The sequence below is a fragment of the Malaclemys terrapin genome, chromosome 22, assembly GCF_027887155.1.
Source record: "Malaclemys terrapin pileata isolate rMalTer1 chromosome 22, rMalTer1.hap1, whole genome shotgun sequence".
In the NCBI taxonomy this organism is placed as follows: domain Eukaryota; kingdom Metazoa; phylum Chordata; order Testudines; family Emydidae; genus Malaclemys; species Malaclemys terrapin.
In genome coordinates, this window is record NC_071526.1 from 5294624 (window position 1) to 5309498 (window position 14875).

General features: G+C 50.3%; 1 protein-coding gene across 1 annotated transcript in view; it reads left to right on the forward strand.

The window, feature by feature from the left end:
• NKAIN1 (sodium/potassium transporting ATPase interacting 1) overlaps positions 1-14365 on the forward strand; it is a 205078-nt gene extending 190713 nt beyond the window's left edge. The window contains exon 7 of the mRNA XM_054011940.1: positions 13205-14365. Within this exon, the coding sequence (XP_053867915.1) occupies positions 13205-13214 (10 nt within the window). The 3' untranslated portion in view covers positions 13215-14365. The remainder of the gene's footprint in view (positions 1-13204) is intronic.
• The last annotated feature ends 510 nt before the right edge of the window (positions 14366-14875 follow it).

Here is a 14875-nt window from a genome sequence, read left to right on the forward strand (position 1 = left end):
AATGCTGCAGACCCTGGTTGACCTACGGGTCCAAAAATCCTGGACTCCTCACCCTTTACAGTCCTTGGAGAACTCCACACTCCCCAACGATAGCATGGTAGGGCACATCCTTACTCCTACCACTCGATGCTGGGGACAGCAAGGAAAACCACAGCTTCACATACAGTGACCTGCAAGAACCACAGCTGTGTAGCCACAACGGCCTACATTTGTTACTCAGATGGACATAAATGTTTACTGCCTTTCTAGTTTTAAATGTTCACCCCATTAAGCTTGTTAAAAATTTGTGTAACATTGCCTCTGGGTTTTTTGTGCACATTGATTTTCCACGCCGTTTTCCCCCGCTCAATAAAGTTCTATTTTTGGAGAATCAAATTATCTTTATTAGTTCATAACAAATATTGCCAAATACATAGTGATCGTCAAAGCAAATGGCACTTGTAAATCCACACCAAGCACCACAGAATTCATAGCTTTGGGAAAACACCCAGTCATTTTTATCAATGTACAGCAAGCCCTGCACAATCCTTAGCAGTACCCAAAGCTCCCAGAGAAACTCCAGCAGAGAACGCTCCTGGGGCTGACCATTAAAGTACTGTTTCCTCACCTGGATAGCTCCACGTTCAGCTCTTCTAATGACCTCGGTGTCTGGCTCTTCAAAGTCAGAGACGTCTGCTCCACCTGAACCTTGGTGGTAGTTTTTCCCCGTTTGCCTCACAGATATTATTCAGGACACAACAGGCATGGATGTTTTTCTCATGGAGATCCAAACAAGTGAGTGAACACCACCAGCGTCCCGTCAATCTACCAAGAGCACATTTGACTGCAATTCTGCACCTGCTGAGCCAAGAGTTGAATATTTCCTTGGTGCTGTCAAGATGGCCAGTGTATGACTCCAGAATCACTATTGGCATATCAGTATCACCAATGGTAATCTGACGGTCAGGAAAGAATGGCCCTTCTTGCAGCTTTCTGAAGTCTTGTGTTCTTAAAGATGTGAGTGTCATGCCCCTTCCCTCACCAGCCACACTGTTGTCGGTGAAGCATCCCCAGTGATCCACCGACACTTGCATAACCAGAGAAAAATAGCTCTTTCTGTCGATATACTCTGTGGCAAGGTGGGCTGGTGCCAAAATAGAGAGATGTGTGCCATGCATATCCCTCCAGGAGGGAGGGATAGCTCAGTGGCTTGAGCATTGGCCTGCTAAACGCAGCATTGTGAGTTCAATCCTTGAGGGGCCCATTTAGGGATCTGGGGCTGGGTCTGGCTTTGAGCACCTGGTTGGACTAGATGACCTCCTAAGGTCCCTTCCAACCCTGATATTCTATGATCAATCACCCTACCACAATTTGGGTGCAAATCCGTCCTGCACGTTGCAGAGAGTTACAGTCTTGCATAGTAGAAGATGATTAATGGCCCTCTACATTTGCATGTCAACCGTCCCCACAGTGGATTTTCCAACTTCAAAATTATTTCTTGCTGACCAATAGCAATCCAGCATTGCAAGCTTCCAGAGTACAATTGCCACTTGCTTCTCCACTGCCAATGCAATTCTCATTCCGGTGTCCATGCACTGGAGACCTGGAGTGAGCGTGGCACACAGGTCCAGGAATGTGGCCTTTCGCGTCTGAAAGTTCTGCAGCCTCTGCTTGACATCCCAAACCTGCGTTATGATGTGATCCCACCAGATGTGCTCATTTCTCGGGCCCAGAAGCAGCGCTCCACTGTCTGCAACTGCTCCATGAACACCACCAAAAATCTTGAATTGGTTTTCGCAGTGTCCCTCCACAAACTGTCCTTGAAGACATCCTCATGTCCCTGGAAGTTGTGGTACTTCCTGCAGGTCTGCAAATACAGGAGCACCGTGCACCGTGTATGTGCAATGTTCATGCGAATAGTGCAGAGCTGTGTGGGCTCCATGCGTCTATCGGAGATGTTGGATACTAAAAATGCCTTGCAGATATGTGGGATTTAAAAAAATAAATAAGTCAAAATTATGGGTTATGGGTGGCATTATGGGATGGAGAAAGTCGCATGCTGGAAACTTGACCCCTCGCTCCCAGAGATCCCTGGGCGAGTCAGTATTGGCATTATGGGATGGAGAAAGTCGCATGCTGGAAACTTGACCCCTCGCTCCCAAAGATCCCTGGGCGAGTCAGTATTATCCTACAACACATTTTGCAAATCATTTCCCAGAAGGCATTGCACCAGAAAGTGGCATGCGGCACACTGGGATACGTACTTGTGGTGCACCACACTTTGCATCAACACAAGCACTGCTGGTGAGTAGGTGCAGTTTGCAGGCCCCTGAGCAATATACAAACCTCGGCAGCTGAACACGGCCCACAGCTGGTAGTGTAGACGTGGCCTTAGACTGTGGCTAGGTATTGAAGCTCTGTAAAGATGGTAAGTAACCAACCCCCCTGATAACCCTGGTAGGAGGTGAGTATTGATATCTCCTCCTTGTCCAGGTGGGGAAAGACAGGCTAGGTGATCTATTTAGACTGTAAGCTCTTTGCGGCAGGGAATGTCTACTAGGGTTACCATTCGTCCGGATTTACCCGGACATGTCCTCCTTTTCGCGCTAAAAATAGCGTCCCGGGGGAATTTGTAAAGCACTCACAATGTCCGGGATTTCCCCCTCCCCCGGCAGAGCAGAGCGAGCGGCTGGGAGGGCTGCAGAAAAATCCCGGGCTGGACTCCTGAGCAGCTGTAGAGGAGCCGGAGCCGCCCTGCATTCTGAGTTGGCCTCTCCTGCAGCCCGGTCCGGCAGCACTGTGCAGGGCCAGGGACCGGGTTTTGTTGTGCAGGGCCAGGGACCGGGTTTTGTTGTGCTGGGAAGCGCAGCCACGTGTCCGGCTCGGCTGCACAGAGCCCAACACCCTGTTCTGAGCAGCAGGGTAAGGGGGACCGGGGGCAGGAAGGTTCTGGAGGGGGCAGTCAAGAAACGGGGGGGGCTTTTGGGGGGGGGTGGAGAAAGTTTTGGGCAGTCAGGGTACAGGTAGGGGGTAGGGTCCTGGGGGGCAGTTGGGGGGGGTCTTAGGAGGGGGCAGTTAGGGTACAAGGAACAGGGAGGCTTAGGTAGGGGGTGGGGTTCTGGAGGGCAGTTAGGAGCAGGGGTCCCAGGAGGGGGCAGTCAGGGGACAAGGAGCGGGGGGTAGGGGGCTGGGAGTTCTGGGGGGGGGCTGTCAGGGGGCAGGAGTGTGGAGAGGGATCGGAGCAGTCAGGGGACAGGGAGCAGAGGGGTTTAGATGGGTTGGGAGTTCTGGGGGGGGCTGTCAGGTGGCAGGGGTGGGGAGATGGATCGGAGCAGTCAGGGGACAGGGAGCAGAGGGGTTTAGATGGGTTGCGAGTTCTGGGGGGGGCTGTCAGGGGGCAGGAGTGGGGAGAGGGATCGGAGCAGTCAGGGGACAGGGAGCAGAGGGGTTTAGAGGGGTTGGGAGTTCTGGGGGGGCTGTCAGGGGGCAGGAGTGGGGAGAGGGATCGGAGCAGTCAGGGGACAGGGAGCAGAGGGGTTTAGATGGGTTGGGAGTTCGGGGGGGGCTGTCAGGGGGTGGGGAGTGGTTGGATGGGGCGTGGGAGTCCCAGGGGTCTGTCTGGGGGTGGGTGTGTGGATAAGGGTTGGGGCAGTCAGGGGACAAGAGGCAGGGAGGCTTAGATAGGGAGTGGAGTCCTGGGGGGCAGTTAGGGGCAGGGGTCCCAGGAGGGGGCAGTCAGGGGACAAGGAACGGGGGGAGGGTTGGGAGGTCAGGGGGGGCGGGAAGTGGGAGGGGCAGGGGCGGGGCTAGGGCGGGGCTCCTCCCGTCCTCTTTTTTGCTTGCTGAAATATGGTAACCCTAATGTCTACTACTCTGTACAACACCCAGTGCAATGGGGTCCCGAGTGTGGGTGGTCCTTAGGCACTATTGTAATAACCATGATTATTATTAAGGGTACGATTTGGTCATGGAAGTCACAGATTCCATGACTTTCACAGAGCTCCGTGACTGCTTCGGCTTCAGCCCTGGCTGCAGGAGCAGTGGCCGGGGCTGGAGCAGTCCCGGTGGCTGGGTCAGTCCCCGGCAGCTGGGTCGGTCCTCGGAGCTGGAGCAGCTCCCAGGCATAGGTCCGTGTCTGAAAATACCCATGACAAAATCTTAGCCTTAATTATTATCATTACTAGTAATAGAGGACTTGCCTTAAGTCAGTGGCAGGACCAGAAAGAGAGCCCAGTTCCCCTGCCCTAACTGCTAAACTGCAGCGGGATGTTACACGGCCTGGTGAAGCAGGATGGTCCATTGGTTCAGGCACTAGCCTAGGACTTGGGAGTTCAAGTCTCTGCTCTACCCCTGTGTACCCTTGGGCAAGTTGCTTTGTCTCCCTGTGCCTCAATTCCCCATCTGTACACTGGGGTTAATAGCACTTCCCGGCCTCTCAGTGGGGATTGTGAGGATAAATGCACTCAAGGTTAGGAGGTGCTCTGGAGCTGTGGTATAAGTACCTAGACTAGAAGCCGTGTGTATCTGCTGTGTGTCTGTGGAGAGCTGTGCACCTTCCAGACTGTTTTCCCACAGTGCACGCAGCTCTGTAACTGCTATGACTTGGTTGTTGGTGGCCTTGGCCATTCCACTGCTGGCTGGCAGTGCCGTTTTGTGGTCAGCCGCAGCATGCTCCAGAACAGGGACGCATACACTGCGCTCTCTCGGGGAGATGTCACATTCGTTCTTTCTTGTTATTTTCCTTAATGCGATAAGCCCTTCAAACAGACCGGCTCTGCTTGTTCGCTGTGTGTGGAAAACACCCCCCTTCCTGAAGCTGTTTGCATTGACCCTAGTGGCGTTGCTCCCTCATAACTGTCTCCCCCCCTTGTGCTCGGCCCCCCAGAGACATGCCTGGGCCAAACCCAGCATCACAGAAGCTGTTGTGTAAGCAGTACGCTGGGTGGTCAGGAAATAGGTATAAGTGGCAAACTCAGGTAACTTGTGTGACACACCTGAAACGTGTGCATTGTGTCTCATCTGATGTCTGCACTGCATAGAGGATAACAGCCTACTATTGCTATCACCTAACGGAGTTACTCCTTTCAGCCAAGTGGGACTTCAACTCTTGTGGGCCCCAGATGCTGCTCTGGGTGGGCGACCCCTGTTGGGAGGAGTATGAAATGTGTGTGCCATGTCCCTCTGGTGGCTAGTCCCCATATCGGGCTAACAGCCTACCTCAACCACCAGCTAATAGTTAGGGTTGCCAACTTTCTAATCGCATAAAACCAAACACCCTAGCCCCGCCCCTTCCCTGAGGCACCGCCCCTTCCCTGCCCCTTCTCCAAGGCCCTGCTTCCCACTCACTACATTCCCCTTCCCTCGGTGGCTCACTCTCCCCCACTGTCACTCCCTTTCACTGGGCTGGGACAGAGGGTTGGAGTGTGGGAGGGGTGAGGGCTCTAATGGGAGGGCGTGCGGCCTACAGGGTGGGGCCAGAAATGAGGGGTTCAGGGTGTGGGAGGGGACTCTGGGCTGAGGCAGGGGGGTTCAGGTGTGGGAGGGATGAGGGCTCTGGCTGGGGGTGCGGGGTCTGGGGAGGGGATGGGTATGAGGAGTTTGGGGTGCAGGAGGGGGCTCCAGGCTGGGGTGTGTGGCAGAGGGGTTCAGGGTGTGGCAGGAGGGCTTTAGGCTGGGGCAGGGGGTTGGGGTGAAGGGGGGGTGAGGGCTCCATCTGGGGATTCAGGATCTGGGATGGGGCCGGGAATGAGGGGTTTGGAGTGCAGGAGGACTCAGGGCTGTGGCAGGGGGTTGGGGCTCAGGGTTGGGGTGCGGGCTTACCTCGGGCAGCTCGCGGTCAGTGGCGCAGCGGGGCTAAGGAAGGCTTCCTGCCTGTCCTGACTCCGCGCTGCACCCCGGAAGCGGCCAGTAGGTCCAGCTCCTAGGCGGAGGCGCGGCAGGCGGTTCTGCGTGCTGCTCTCACCCGCATGCACCACCCCCACAGCTCCCGTTGGCTGTGGTTCCTGGCCAATGGGAGTGCAGAGCCAGTGCTTGGAGCGAGGGCAGCACGTGGAGCCCCGTGGGCCCCCCCAGCTAGGAGCCAGACCTGCTGGATGCTTCCAGGGCACAGCGCGGAGCCAGGACAGGACTACCTGCCTTAGCTCCATAATACTGCCAACTGGACTTTTAAAAGCCAGGTCAGCCTGCCAACCAGACTTTTAAAAGCCCGGTCAGCAGTGCTTACCAGAGCCGCCAGTGTCCTTTTTCGACCAAGCGTTCCGGTCGAAAACCGGACACCTGGTCACCCTAGTAATAGTTACATTGTTAGTTTAAGCCGAGGTTTGTCATCCAGTGGGTCACAAGGAGTAGGAACACAGGGCATAGGACAACTGGTAAGTTTGGTCATGATGGCAATCCTATTTGCAGAAGATGCAGTGAGGTGGGACATGTGGCAAGGAGATGCATGTCTGAGAATAGGCTCAGAGCTTGGGGAGACAGAGGGCAGACCTGAATGACATTAAAGGGCAGGCTACTGCTGTGGGAAGGTGCCCAACGGTGTTGGTTAAGATTAATTGGATAGAAATGTGGGCCTTGCTAAATAGCGGGTCTCAAGTCACCACCTTGCAGAGCTGACATTTTAGGAAACATTGGACTCAAGAGGGGTTGTCAACTACCAAGAACAGGGTGAAATCGGTAGCAGGAAGTGGTTTGGGTATCTCATGTGCAGGCTAAATGGAAGCTGAAGCTCACATTGGAACTTCTAAACATCCAGATCAGGGTATTTTCATTAGCAATGTCAACCGTGATTATTTACCCCCCAGTAGTCATAGGTAGGAGCCTCCTGCAACAGTTATGAGGCGTTGTTTCAAGTATTAGGGTCAGAGCAGCAGCTCCCCAGTTATTACAAGAAGGTCCGGCAGACTGTGATTCAACATGCAGTATAAGAAAGCTATGAAAACGTTGCCAGTCAATAAGTGAGAATAGCAGATGTGCATCCCATCAAGCTGCACCCTAATATGGAAACCTGTCTCATTTGTAAAACAAAAGTTGGTTTTATTTCTTTACTGGAACCTTGCTGGGATAAAGTAGGGAGCTCCCACAACAGTGGCAACGGAAAAAGGATTAGTACCAATTAGGATACTGAATTATGTGGCCAGACCTGTGACGCTATATAGAAATCAGGTGGTTGGGCGTCTGGTATGCATAGATTGGGAAGACAATTTAGTGCTCAATGAACAGTTTGGGGAAGTGGGACATCTGCAGACAGTGATCCAGGATGGTGAGATAGATCCATACGTATGGACAAAGGAAGTAGACTTGGGAATGCCTTCAGCATCTGCAAAGCAGGTAGAAAGGTTAGTACAAATGATTAAGGAACATGGAATAGCTTCCTTGCAACATCTTTTAGATTTTGGGTGGGCCACCCAAATACAGCGCACTGTGCCCACAGGGGGACATCCTCCAATTAGGGCTGATTTCAACCAGTTGCTCTAGCTCTGTATCGGCTGGTGAAGGAAATGATAAAAGAGATTTGGAAGCTAATGTAATAAAAGAGCGTCATCGTTCATGGGCTGTGCCCATTGTGCTAGTTCAGACAAAAGATGGGAAACTGCGCTTTTGTGTAGATTACTGAAAATTGAATCAGGTCACCCATAAGGACACCTATACCTAGAACGGAAGATTCCTTAGTGGCATGAAAGTCAGCAAGTTTCTTCTCTACTATCAGTTTAGTAAGTGGATACTGGACAATTCCAGTGGCACCAGAAGATCAAGAAAAAACCCACCTGTGTGACACCCATGGGACTTCCTGAATTTACAAGAAGGACTCTGTAATGTTCCAGGGACTTTTCAGAGATGGGTGGAGCATTGTCAAGACTCTGAGAACTTTGATACCATTTGATTATGTCTCCATGACATCACTGTGTATTCAAAGTCCTTTGAGGGACGTTTGCAACACTTGGACATGGTGTTTGATAGATTCACACAAGATGGATTAAAAGTAAAACCTTCGAAACATCATTTCCTAAAAGAAAATGTGAACAATTTGGGACACACAGTGTCTGTGGCACAGGTCGCTCCTGTTACCGAGAAACTGAGAATGACAGAGGAGTGGCCCATACCTGCCACGGTACAAGACGTCTGGTAGTTCTTACGATTTGTTGATGAATATTGTTGATTTATTAAGGACTTAGCTAAAGTTGCTTGGCCATTACCTGGATTGTTAAGAAACACTGGAGATAAGAACATTTCTAAAGCTGCCCAGCTAAAATGGAGAGCAGAGTGCCAAGCAGCGTTTGAAGAATCGAAATCTCTCCATCCTTAGCCCCGTCCTGGCATATCCAGTTTATAAACTACCTTCTAGACTAGTATATATAGATGCCAGCAGCAAAGGATAGGGAGCCCCCCTTGCTCAAGAGCAAGATGGTAGGGAGCGAGCGAGCGACTGCTGACGAACGCTGGAGCTTAAAGGGATCTCAAAGAAATGATGAGAAATACAGTTCACTCCGGTTGGAATTCTCGGAATTAGCCTGGGCAGTAATGGGAAAGTTTCAGCATTATTTTACAGCAACCTCATTTGAAGTGTTTACAGATAACAACCCATCGACATATTTGCAAACTGGCAAACTAGGGGCATTGGAACAACCGTGGGCTTCTTGTCTGGTCAATTATAACTTCACCATCAAATACAAATATATTACAGTATTAATGTAAATGCTGATGTATTGTCTAGGCTGCCACAAAAGGTGATTATAAATGAAGACTCAGATGAAAAGGAGGATTTGGAAATGCCTCTGTTTCTGAATGTTCCTATAGAGAGAGCCAGGTTTATTGCTAATCATGTGGTTGGGAATGAAGAGATAGAACTTGACATACGTCAAGATTTGTGGACGGAAATTCAGTTATGGAGTCTGGTAACGCGGGAATTAAGAAGGCATCTAAGAAAAGATCGAGTGCTGATGGTTGATTGCTGGGAAAAGTTACCAGCTAAGGTTGTGAAACTGCAGAGACAACAAAAATATCTCCAAGAGAATGGGAGGTTGGTAAGGAAGGTTATAGATTCTGACTCTAAGGAGGAGATGATACAGATTGTCTTGCCCAGACAGAGTGTAAGGACGGTATTAGAAGCTTATCACAATGCGTTTGGACATTTTGGAGATAAAGAGACAGAACCAAACTTGAGAAAGAGGTTCTGTTGGATTGGAATGAAGGAGGACATTGTCCAGTGGTGTCAGAAATGTGAAATATGTAACTTAAAAAATAAAGCTGGTAGTTTTGATAGAACCTCCTTGCATGCTACTGATAGCAATGGTGATGTTAGATCATTTAAAATCAGAATTACCTATGTGCTTGTCATGACTGATCATTACACAACATTTGTGGTGGCAATTCCTGTGAAGGATTTGTCAGTGCAGACTATGGTTCAGGTCTTCTGGACACAGTCTGTAAAGCCGTATTGGGTACCCAGTGAACATGCTGACAGATCAGGGTGAGGCTTTTAAGTCGTAGTTGTTTAAAGAACTTTGTACACTTTATGGCAGTCATAAGAAGAGATGTTATGTGCCAATGCAAGGCTTTGAATCCTTTTTCACCCACCCAGCTCCAAATTCCCTGGTTGTGACAGCAGCAAATGAGTGAGTGAAACAGGGTGGATATAAAGCTGTGTCTAAAGAAAAAGAGTCCAAAAGGCTAGATCTGATGGGGAGAAAAGTCTTCTTGCCGATGCGCATTGCAAACCAGCAAGGTCTGTTATCAAAATACGATTTTGTGAACTGGGACACTATGTCCAAATTTGTGGACAAGTTACCAGAATCCTCCAGGGAGGGGTTCAAGTCCTTCATTATGGAATGTTATTTAGTGGCCAAGACATCCGCCCTGGCGTGGCCTCGGCTGTAACGATGTGAAGAATGTCATGGTTACAAAACTCTGGTGTAGCGCCCGAGACCCAGCAAAGCAGAGAGAACTTGTCGTTTGATGGTCACCTCTTACCCTCAGAGAGAACTGATGAGCCATTACACTCTTTCAAAGGTTCCCGGGTCACCCGATGCTCATCGGGAATTTATATCCAGGCTGCAAAGAGATGGCATTCTGGGAACCAACAGCAACAACAGCAGCAATGTCGTCCTCAGCAATATTTCTGTCAGTCGTCCTACACTGCGAGGCAGGCACAAATCACGGAGGAGGAAGCCTTCTGCGCCTACTTTTGGTCAAATGCGGCTAGGCAGTCTGTTGTCATTGTCATATCTATGCCCCGGCTATTTGCAGGCAGGCGGTCTCATTTGTCCAAGCAAATCCAGCCTATGTTACTGCAGACTCAGGACCTTGTGGAGTAGGTGCTGCGTTTGAAATTGTCAGGCTTCAGTCCGAGATCCCTGACGTTTCACTTGGAGGCGCTCTCGGCTTTCCATCCTCCCATGCAAGGAATTCTCAGACCCTATGGTGATGAGCAGTTTTAAAGGTATTATCTGTCTTTTTCCTCCCGCTGTATGCAGTGTTGATGTAGCCTTGATGGTCCCAGGATATTAGAGAGACAAGGTGGGTGAAGAAATATCTTTTGTTGGACTAACTTCTGTTGGCGAGAGAGACAAGCTTTTGAGTTTACACAGAGCGACCTGAAGAAGAGCTGTGCGTAAATTTGAAAGCTTGTCTCTCTCGCCAACAGAAGTCGGTCCAATAAAAGACATGACCTCACTCTTTTTCCACTGATGAAAGAAACGGTCCCATTGCGGGACCTTAACACGGTCCTGGCGGCGCTGATGGGTCCACTGTTCCAGCTGATAGCAACTTGTTCATGGGCGCGCCTCTCTCAGAAGATGGCCTTCCGTGTGGCTATAACATCCGCAGGAAGAGTTAGTGAGTTGCAGGCCTTAATGGCAGATCCTCCACACAGTCAATTCTTCAAGAACAAGGTGGTTTTAAGATCACACCGGAAATTTTAATCCAAAGTCATATCTCAGTTTCACAGCAATCAGGTCATTTACTTGCCTCTATTTTTTCCCAAATCACATTCAAGTGCAGAGGAGCAGCGGCTACATAGCCTAGATGTCAGGCGGTGCTTGGCGTTTTATTTAGAAAGGGCTAAGCCTTTTCATTCATCACCTCACCTTTTTATCTCATGCCAGTGGTTCTCAACCAGGGGTACGTGGACCCCTAGGGGTACACAGAGGCCTTCCAGGGGGTCCATCAACTCATCTAGAGATTGGCCTAGTTTTACAACAGGCTACATAAAAAGCACGAGCGAAGTCAGTACAAACTAAAACTTCCTTCAGACAATGACTTGTTTATACTGCTCTATGTACTATACACTGCAAGGTAAGTACAATATTTATATTCCAATTGATTTATTTTATAATTAGATGGTAAAAATGAGAAAGTCAGCAATTGTTCAGTCACAGTGGCTGTGACACTTTTGTGTTTTTTATGTCTGATTTTGTTAGCAAGTAGTTTTTAGGAGAGGTGACACTTGGGGGGAGGCCAGACAAATCAGACCCCTGAAAGGGGGGCGGTCGCTTGTAAAAGGTGAGAGCCACTGTCCTACTCTGCGGATGCAGAGACAACCAGTCTCCATGCAGAGCATTTCCAATGGGTTCATTCAGTGAGCGCTCAGGTGACATCGGCTGCGTTTCTTAGCGATACCTGCAGGGTTGCGATGTGGTCTTCTCTGCGTACTTTTGCTAGACATGATGCTGTCAACGCGGCCTCGAGATCGGATGCAGACTTTGGAAGGCAGTTCTGCACTCACTCCATAGATCGACTCTGAGCCCAGAGTCCCACGAGTGAAACCCCCGTCTGCAGCCACTCGAAGGAGAAAAGACAGTTACGTGTCTGTATCGTAATGGTGGTTCTTTGAGATGTGGGTGCAGACATGTTCCTCGACCCACCCTGTGCCCCTCTGCATTGGAGTCTCCAGATGGGGATTTCGGTGTGAAGGAACTGAGGGGGGTCGGGGAGCACCACCCTTATGGAGCCCTGGAAGGGACTGTGGGGAGGGAAATGAGAGCTGCCCCTGGGGTACTGCTAGGCAAGTCTCCAGCTTTGGTGCCCCGGGCATGGGGCGTGGCTGCACCCACATCTCAAAGAACCCTTACAAGTAACCAGCTGTTACCAGCAGGTGGGGGAATCAGGCGTGCGAAGTGACTTGTCTAAGCTCCCAGAAAGGGTCTTGTCTACACTGCCAAGGGTTTGGTGTATAGCAATACCGACCCAGGGCTAGGCTGGCAAGCCCTCCCCGTGGGGATCCGGCTCATACAGTCACCAGAGTGCGGTCGCCCCAGAGCTCAGACCACACAAAAGAAGCTCCCCCAGCACAAGGCCGGTTGCTGGCACAGCAGCGTCTGTAGGGGAGTTTTTGCCGGCGTGGGCGCAGCTCTGGGCAGTGTGATTTTGTCACACTCCTCACTGACAGAGCTACGCCAGCCAAGCTGTTCAGTGTAGACGAGCAGGCCCTGATCTGCTGCGGGGAGCTGCCTCTCCCCTGCCAAGCTTTGGCTCTCGGGCTGCATTGGCTGTTCAGCAGAGGGGTCGGAAGGGAGGGCGTTTGTAGCAGCCCTGGCCCCAGCAGCGGTAGCTCCCCCATGCTGTGATCAGGGGATGGGGAGCCGTGTGTGTTCCAGCCGCTGCAAGGATGGGCAGCACGGAGAGGCAGTGCCCCGTCACAAACTCCAGCTCTCCCCGCCCCCCACCATGCCCCCGAGGAAAAGGGCTGGAAATGGATTGGTGATGAAAACTGAGAGTCTCTCTTACATTGTGAGGGCGTCAGCGCCCTTGTGGCGAGAGCAGTGAGCTGGGTTCAGTGGCCACCTCTGTCAAGGACGCCTGTGTGAGCCATCGGCCCCTGAATCTCTCTGCCTCAATTCCCTCTCTGTAGAGTGTGGATGATCCTCGTCCCGCCCCTCCGGCCTTTGTCTGCTGGGTGTGTTCAGTCTGGGAGTGTTCTGGGGCAGGGACTGTCTCTTACGCTGTGTCTATGCAGCACCCAGTACCATGGGGCCCCGATCTCCGTCAGGGCCTTCAAGTATAAATAACGGGTGGAGCATCCCACGGCGAGTGAGGGCGAGGAGGGCAAAGCCACATGCCCACTGAGGCCTTAAGCTGCTCTGATTAGGAACATTGTCTCCTTCTGTCTGGAAAGCACGGAGCCCACCTTGAGCCCTACGTAGATAACGAATCTCTTTGTCTCAAGTGCTAGGTGGGTCAGTGCCAATCCCAGACCCCTTCCTAACTCTGTGCCTTTGGTTTGTTCCCTTAGATCTGGGTAACTCTCTTGCGCCCTGGAATCCGCCCCCTCCTGGATCTTCATGGGAATGCGAGGTGGCGGGAGGCCCCGAACGATTGCGAACTGTCCCGAAAGCAACAACTAAACACGCCAAAGGCGAGGACAGCACGGAGCCAACACCCTGGGTTCATCTTGGTTTCCTTTTATTTTCCTTCTGGGCAGTTGCACAGTTTTCAGGGACTTGCTGCAACACCAGAGAAACACACACACACACACACACACACACACACACACACACACACACACACACTTTTCTGCTCAGACTGAGGGACCAAAAGAGGTGCAATGGCTCCACCTGCTGGCTACTGTTCAAATCTCACCGGTAGCTGTAACTCCAATGAGAGCAAGGACCACGCGGTGGAAAACCGATATTTTCATGGAGGATGGGGAGAAGATTCTGTCTAAGGAACAGCTTTATTCATCAACACCCTGACTGGACTCCTGCCGTCCATCCATACAGTTATGTCAGCTGTTCTGATCTGAACCCCTGGCGCCATGGCTTGGCAATACGGATGGTGGATTGAGTAGCTAGCAATGCATCAGGTATCTGTGTTTAAGGCAAGGTGAAACTGACCAGAGGAGGATAGGTAGGATCTCAATTGACTATTTTCTTCTTTAATTTTATCCACATCTTTATTTGAACTAGTGTGTCCCTTGTCAGTGTAGATAAGTGCCAATCCGAAAGGACATTTCATGGGGCGCGGGGGCAAAATATTCTGCACTTAATGAATTCAGCACTGGTGGGAGGAATACACTCTGTCAGCTGGCTGGCAGTGAGAGCTGGCTGCTTCTTGCCTCTGGTAAACGGCCACAGCACCCCATTCACCCCTGAGGCGCAGCCAGAAGTTGCACTGTTGCCAGCTCTTGCGATTTTACCACAAGGCTCACGACATCTGGTTAGTTTCTTAAAGCTCCAGCTTCTGGAATCAAGAGACTGCAGGAAAATCTCAGCTTTCATGCCTAAAAAGGGAAGTGTCTAGCTCTGCTGATTTCAGAGAAAAGCCTGAAAGCTAGGGCTGTCAAGGGATTCAAAAGATTAATCGCAATTAACCGCACGATTAATCGTGCTGTTTACAATAAGAGAATACCATTTATTTAAATATTTTGGATGTTTTCTACATTTTCAAATATATTGATTTCAGTTACAACACAGAATACAAAGTGTACAGTGCTCACTTTGTATTTCTTTTTGATCGCTATTTGCACTATAAAAAACAAAAAAAAATAGTATTTTTCAATTCATCTAATACAAGTACTGTAGTGCGATCTCTTTATCGTGAAAGTTAAACTTACAAATGTAGAATTATGTACAAAAATGCCTGCATTCAAAAATAAAACAATGTCAAACTTCAGAGCCTACAAGTCCACTCAGTCCTATTTCTTGTTCAGCCAATTGCTAAGACAAATAGGTTTGTTTACATTTGCAGGAGACAATGTTGCCCGCTTCTTGTTTACAATGTCACCTGAAAGTGAGAACAGGCGTTCTCATGGCAAGATATTTATGTGCCAGATGCAGTAAAGATTCATATGTACCTTCATGCTTCAACCACCATTTCAGAGGACATATGTCCATGCTGATGACGGGTTCTGCTCAATAACAATCCAAAGCACTGTGGACTGACACTTATTCATTTACATATCTGA